At 42.7% G+C, this 7833-nt stretch overlaps 1 protein-coding gene across 1 annotated transcript in view; it reads left to right on the top strand.

Annotated features, from left to right (window-relative positions):
• Window positions 1–397: 397 nt before the first annotated feature.
• The window catches only part of SLC7A11 (solute carrier family 7 member 11), a 363535-nt gene continuing 356099 nt past the window's right edge, over window positions 398–7833 (top strand). Inside the window, exon 1 of the mRNA XM_040418452.1 lies at window positions 398–686. Coding sequence (XP_040274386.1) covers window positions 398–686 — 289 coding nt within the window. The remainder of the gene's footprint in view (window positions 687–7833) is intronic.

Genomic DNA, 7833 nt, shown 5'->3' with positions numbered 1-7833 from the left:
CTGCTTCTCCTCCAGATTTTGTGTAAGAAGATCAAGTCTATCCTTGTGCAATGTGCTCCTTTGTCGGAAGAACTGCTGAGTAATCCAAAGTTTTTAGTTTTTTTTCATGTGGCTGATGCAAACCTGGGGAATTTGCATCATCACTCGGCAGAAATAACCTAGTGTGACAGCAGACTAAATGCTGTACAAATCATCAAACCCATGAGGAAACTGACTTGGTCTTTAGTAATAGGGCAGTGAAGCAGCAGATGTTACTGAGAGCAACTGAGAGCAACAAGTTGTAGCTTTAAGAAACTTTACATTGCAGACGGTATATTGGAAAAATAGAGACAAGTTCTACCTGCACTGCACTTTTTTTATTTTTCGATTTCACTTTTAGACCATTGTTCTTTTAACCATGTATAAGAAATCTGCTTCTGCCGATGTGTCAATGATATCCCAAGACAGCTGCTACCTGGAAAAGGAATCACAAGATATGTTACCCTCAAAAAAGGGTAAAAATGCTGACAGCAGAGGAAAGGTGGAACTGAAAAAGAAAGTGACCTTATTGAGAGGAATCTCTATAATAATCGGGACTATCATAGGAGCAGGAATTTTTATCTCCCCTAAAGGAATCCTACAAAACACCGGTAGCATTGGAATGTCCTTAATTGTTTGGACTGCATGTGGCATCCTGTCTCTTCTTGGTAAGTACCAGCTTTCAATATTCATTATTATGTCAAACATGTGGACTGTTACTGTACATATGGCATTGGAAATCTACTCAACCATGTATTGATACACTAAGCTTCACAGTAACTCTGCTATAAAAAGTAATTTTGAACTCTTAGTAGACCAAAGGACACAATAAAATTTATATTTTGTGACTTTAAGTGCCTTCAGCTAATCCTATTACACGTTATATTTTATTTATGCAATGATTAAGTTACGGTTAATTGACTTTGGTTTGCTTTGCGTTAATATCTTGTTAATTTAATTGGATACCAGATGTTTGTGAAATTGACTAATCCATTGGGACGTCCTTTATATGAGATACATGTGTTCATATGTATGTTAGAGACTGTGTGTACATCTGCTTTCTACTGAGTAAACTGCTGTTAGTGTGACGGCTTGAGGGTGTGTCAGTAAATACTAGCTCTTACCTTTGTTTCATTAACCTACTCCTTGCCAAGTTTTAAACCTATGGTCATTATGGAGACATGATTTAAAAGTTCTTTTTGGAAGAAAAACTTGAAAAGCAAGTAAAGTAAGAGTACTTTAAGAGTTTGGGTATGTTGTGTAATTACCTTAATGTCGACCACTTATTACATATTTCTTATGTTGTGTAATTACCTTAATGTGTGTCCAGGGCAGACCTAGAGGATATAGTCGTAGAATGGCATACAGGTGCATCTCAATAAATTAGAATATCATTGAAAAGTGTATTTTAGTAATTCAATTCAAAAAGTCAAATGTTAAATGTTGATTATTATGGTTTAAAGCTAATTAAAAACTAAAATGTAATATCTCAGAAAATTATAATATTGTGATAAAGTGTTGAGCGAAGCATTCAAAGCAGAATTTGGTCCCATTTTTAGGAAAACTTCAGTAAGCAACAAATCCAAATTTCCTTGCGATTTGTGGTAAATAATAAATTTTTCCTAAAAGGGCGGTTGCTCGTGTTACAAAGTGAAAGTAAGAAGCCCGGGAAAGTGAGATTACGCATAAAGCTGTGGAGCCAGCCAATCTGCAGATAACCATCCCCTGTGATGTCACAGTTTTATTTATTTATTCCTACATTTGAACATTGCATGTCCTGTCTCCTCATACAGCTGATCAGCGGGGGAGACAAGTGTCGGAGCCCCACCGATCTAATATTTATGACCTTTCCTGAGGATAGGTCATCAATATTAAAAACCCAGACAACCCTTTTAAATGCTAAAATTCATAGTCTCTGCCATGCACAGAAGTATAGAGTTCATACCAATGTTTAGCATATATTTCTGAAAAATATCTCAACATAAACAGCAAATATATTCCATACAGTTGACTCACTGTAAAAATCTTTGTACTGCATGGTACACCTATCCTTCTGTCGGATTGCCCCGTATTGGACAACATAGTTTGCTAAATTCTTCAATAAAGTGAAATAATAGCTATGCTGATGTATATTACCCAGGCTGATTATAGCATGTGGACAGGTCAAGCATCAGAAAATCAGAAGATTTTCCCATAATATACACCACATGTTCACCACAAACATGTTATGAGCTTATTGTGACCTAAGCCCTGGAGTAGATAAGTGTAGAAACCCATCAGGTAGTGTATGGAGGAAGAAAGGAGTAGTAATTATAGCTTTGAGAGTGGTCATATAGGTCACAGTTGCAAACTCCCCATCCGGCTCTCCCAGGGCTGGGCAGTGACAAGGCACTCTTTCTTCCCATGTAGAGTTCCCTGGAGTAGGGGCTCCTGTCCTTGTGTTGTTAGTTGTTTGTCAAGTTGCAAGGCAGGAGAGCAAAGTAAAATAGCCGTCAAATGGTGGAGTTAGCAACCAGGCCATTTGGTGTCAATAAATCAATCTCTCTTTACTAAAGTGCAGAATGGAAGTAATAGTACATGCAGCAGTAACAAGGTATAGTCTCAAAACATATCTCAGTGCAATCCTTTTCTATTAGCAGAGTATCAACAGCAGCAATGATGGAGGTTGTAGAACTCTATCTCACTTCCTCTCTTTCTAAAGACTCTCATCAGAACTACAAACATGCAATGAGGTTGTTGTTAAATATTTCTGCAATTCCAGGACTGTGAGGTGCAGAATTTAGAAAACGGGTTGCCAATCCATCTCAAAATATTGGGGACGCTTAAGCAATATTAATTTCCATAGCAGTATGGTCCTCTGGGTTCTAGACCCTCCAACTTCCTTCTTTCTGGAGTACACCTGGCTGTTGAAGTCTCAGAGACAGAATGTCTCTGAACTCCGGCCTAGCTCTAAGGAGTTTGTAAATGCAGGTCTTCCTTACAGGTCAGCCAAAACTAGACTAATCTAACCAAGGAGCTGATACAGGTCCATCACCCAGGAAACCAGACACAGTGAGGCAAGGTGTTACCCTTTAGTTGTCCATACAGTGTAGTTAAGTGCAGGAACATAACAAATCACAACATGACATTGCAACAATTAACCCTTTGCAGTAGTCTCTCTGGGGTACTACTCTCCTAAATAAAGATAATATTCTTTTCCGTCTGATCTGAGGTCTGATGGGGTTCTGGATGGGGTAAAATTACAAGAAACACCCCGGGGGGGGGGGGGGGGGGGGGAATACTGGGTTGGGTGGATTGGGGAGGATGTCTGATTAATAACAAACATACATATCTAAATGGCGGGGGGGGCTTGACTTAAGTCATCTACTGATCAGTGATCATCAGAGCATTAGAGCTGCAGGAATAAATAGCATCTAAATGTCTGGTGGGGTAGATGGGGGGGTCGAAGGTTGGTGGGGGGAGGGGGGTTAGATGATCTAACCCAGCCCCCCTTCCCCCATCAGCCCTTGTCCTACAACCCCATCTACCCGTACCCCCCATCTACCCCACCATACATTTAGATGTTATTTATTCCTGCAATTCTAATGCTCTAATCAGTAGATGACTCAAGTCAAGCCCTCAACCCCCCCCAGCCATTTAGATATGTATGTTATCAATCATCATCCCCCACCCCCCACCGCTGCCTTCCTTGTAATTTGCTGGCCCCCAATATCGATTGTGAATCACAATCCATAACAGTGTCATCCACAGATCCCCCCATAACAGTGTCATTCACAGATCCCCCATAACACTGTCATCCACAGATCCCCCATAACAGTGTCATCCATAGATCCCCCATAACAGTGTCATCCACAGATCCCTCATAACAGTGTCCTCCACAGGTCCCCCATAACAGTGTCATCCACAGATCCCCCCCATAAGAGTGTCATCCACAGATCCCCCCATAACAGTGTTATCCACAGATCCCCCCATAACAGTGTGTCATCCACAGATTCCCTCATAACAGTGTGTCATCCACAGGTCCCCCATAAGAGTGTCATCCACAGATCCCCCATAACAGTGTCATCCACAGATCCCCCATAACAGTGTCTCATTCACAGACCCCCCATAACAGTGTCATCCACAGATCCCCCATAACAGTGTCTCATTCACAGACCCCCCATTGAATAAAGGCAAGAAAAATTGCACTGTAATTTACACCCGTTTCTGTTTTGCACTTGGAATTTTGCTTTCACTCTTTTGGAGATAAATGACCACAAAACTATACAGTTTTTGATGCAAAACTTGCTAGTTTTTATTCTGTCTTGTTGACAGGATTATGTTTATTTATATTAAGATTATGTGGTTATTGTCTTATATGACTTGTTTTTGCACTTTATTTCTATCTTTATATGGATCTAAAGAGGTTGTGCATTTGTTTACAGCTATAGTTAATTGGTACATTAAACTGTCCATATTTATGTGTGATTACAACTGTAAGTATTTAGTAAAGACTCCACAAGTTGGGGGGGGGGCACTTGGGCAGCTCAGCCTCTGTTGGTGGTGGACCTTGTCCCAGCCCTGCTTGAAAACAAAAGATTGGGCATGTTGGACAGGCTCAATCCGCCTCTCCTTTGACATGTTCTGTCTGTGTAGAGTTCAGACATGTATTTAGTGTGTATGGTCACCTTTGTATGTCAAATTGAAAGTTTTATTTACTTTGAACAGGTCAGACTACTTTCGAATGCATTCACCTTCTGTATACAGGGCAATCTATACACTGGATTGTGCCCTGTATGATACTGTTAGTTGGACTGTCAATGAACCAATCACCATACCAAACAGTGCCTAAATACATACACAATATACACAAAATACTGTAAAATACTGTATAGTCCAAATAACAGCACCATACACTAGCCAAATAACTTCTCAAATAACAATAATACACAGCACACTGAAAAAGCCATCTAAAAGCCCTTTTAGACGGCCAAGGATTGGGGCAATTATCAGGAATGAGCATTTGTAAGAATAATGCCCCTTGCAAATTGTGCTGTCAGTCACCCCATGAAATAGCAAATGATCGTTCCTCAGTGATCATATCTTTTTATGTAGCATGTAAAACCATTGTTTGTTGGCAGCACATCACTCTGTATAAATAGGTATGTACTGCCGGCAAGTAATGAATATTTTTGCGTATGGAGATAAATACAGAGAGGATGATTGCTGGATATAAATGTAAATATATACACTCACCTAAAGACTTATTAGGAACACCTGTTCTATTTCTCATTAATGCAATTATCTAGTCAACCAATCACATGGCAGTTGCTTCAATGCATTTAGGGGGGTGGTACTGGTCAAGACAATCTCCTGAACTCCAAACTGAATGTCAGAATGGAAAGAAAGGTGATTTAAGCAATTTTGAGAGTGGCATGGTTGTTGGTGCCAGATGGGCCGGTCTGAGTATTTCACAATCTGCTCAGTTACTTGGATTTTCATGCACAACCATTTCTAGGGTTTGCAAAGAATGGTGTGAAAAGGGAAAAACATCCAGTATGCGGCAGTCCTGAGGGCAAAAATGCCTTGTGGATGCTAGAGGTCAGAGGAGAATGGGCCGACTGATTCAAGCTGATAGAAGAGCAACGTTGACTCAAATAACCACTCGTTACAACCGAGGTATACAGCAAAGCATTTGTGAAGCCACAACATGCACAACCTTGAGGCGGATGGGCTACAACAGCAGAAGACCCCACCGGGTACCACTCATCTCCACTACAAATAGGAAAAAGAGGCTACAATTTGCACGAGCTCACCAAAATTGGACTGTTGAAGACTGGAAAAATGTTGCCTGGTCTGATGAGTCTCGATTTCTGTTGAGACATTCAATTGGTAGAGTCCGAATTTGGCGTAAACAGAATGAGAACATGTATCCATCATCTGATGGCTACTTCCAGCAGGATAATGCACCATGTCACAAAGCTCGAATCATTTCAAATTGGTTTCTTGAAAATGACAATAAGTTCACTGTACTAAAATGGCCACCACAGTCACCAGATCTCAACCCAATAGAGCATCTTTGGGATGTGGTGGAACGGGAGCTTCGTGCCCTGGATGTGCATCCCTCAAATCTCCATCAACTGCAAGATGCTATCCTATCAATATGGGCCAACATTTCTAAAGAATGCTATCAGCACCTTGTTGAATCAATGCAACGTAGAATTAAGGCAGTTCTGAAGGCAAAAGGGGGTCCAACACCGTATTAGTATTAGTATTTAGGTGAGTGTATATGCTAGAAAGCTGAACATGAAGAGGAACTTCATCTTTCAGCATGACAACGACCCAAAGCATACATCCAAATCAACAAAGGAATGGCTTCTCCAGAAGAAGATTCAAGTTTTGGAATGGCCCACCCAGAGCCCAGACCTGAATCAGATTGAAAATCTGTGGGGTGATCTGAAGAGGGCTGTGCAGAGGAGATGCCCTTGCAATCTGACAGATTTGAAGTGTTTTTGCAAAGAAGAGAGGGCAAATCTTGCCAAGTCAAAATATGCCATGCTGATAGACTCATACCCAAAAAGCCCGAGTGCTGTAATAAAATCAAAAGGTGCTTCAACAAAGTATTAGTTTAAGGCCTCATGCACACGACCGTTGTGTGCATCCGTGGCCGTTGTGCCGTTTTCCGTTTTTTTTCACGGACCCATTGACTTTCAATGGGTCCATGGAAAAATCGGAAAATGCACTGTTTTGCAGCCGCATCCGTGATCCGTGTTTCCTGTCCGTTAAAAAAATAGGACCTGTCCTATTTTTTTGACGGACAACGGTTCACAGACCCATTCAAGTCAATGGGTCTGTGAAAGAACACGGATGCACACAAGATTGGCATCCGCGTCCGTGATCCGTGGCCGTAGGTTTCTTTCATACATACTGATCCGAAGATCCGTCTGCATAAAAGCTTTTTCAGAGCTGAGTTTTCACTTCGTGAAAACTCATATCCGACAGTATATTCTAACACAGAGGCGTTCCCATAGTGATGGGGACGCTTCTAGTTAAAATATACTACGAACTGTGTACATGACTGCCCCCTGCTGCCTGGCAGCACCTGATCTCTTACAGGGGGCTGTGATCCGCACTATTAACCCCTCAGGTCCTGCACCTAAAGGGTTAATTGTGCATATCATAGCCCCCTATAAGAGATCAGGGGCTGCCAGGCAGGAGGGGGCAGACCCCCCTCCCTCCCCAGTTTTAATTTCATTGGTGGCCAGTGCGGCCCCCCTCCCTCCCTCTATTGTATTATTTTCATTGGTGGCCAGTGTGCGGCCCCCCGCCCCCCCCCTCCCTCCCTCCCTCCCTCTATTGTATTATTTTCATTGGTGGCCAGTGTGCGCCCCCCCGGCCCCCCCTCCCACCCGCTATTGTATTATTTTCATTGGTGGCACAGTGTGCGGCCTCCCCTCTCCCCCCACCCCGATCATTGATCACCAATGAAAATAATACAATAGAGGGAGGGAGCCGCACACTGTGCCACCAATGAAAATAATACAATAGAGGGAGGGAGGGGGGGGCCGGGGGGGGTTTTGCACACTGGCCACCAATGAAAATAATACAATAGAGGGAGGGAGGGGGGGCCGGGGGGGCCACACACTGTGCCACCAATGAAAATAATACAATAGAGGGAGGGGGAGCGGGGGGGGCCGCACACTGGCAACCAATGAAATCAATACAATAGAGGGAGGGAGGGGGGGCCGAGGGGGGTCTGCCCCCTGCTGCCTGGCAGCCCCTGATCTCTTACAGGGGACTATGATATGCACAATTAACCCCCCTCAGGTGCGGCAC

This window comes from Bufo bufo, chromosome 2, assembly GCF_905171765.1.
Source record: "Bufo bufo chromosome 2, aBufBuf1.1, whole genome shotgun sequence".
Classification (NCBI taxonomy): Eukaryota; Metazoa; Chordata; class Amphibia; order Anura; family Bufonidae; genus Bufo; species Bufo bufo.
This window is presented reverse-complemented; position numbering and strand designations above follow the sequence as displayed.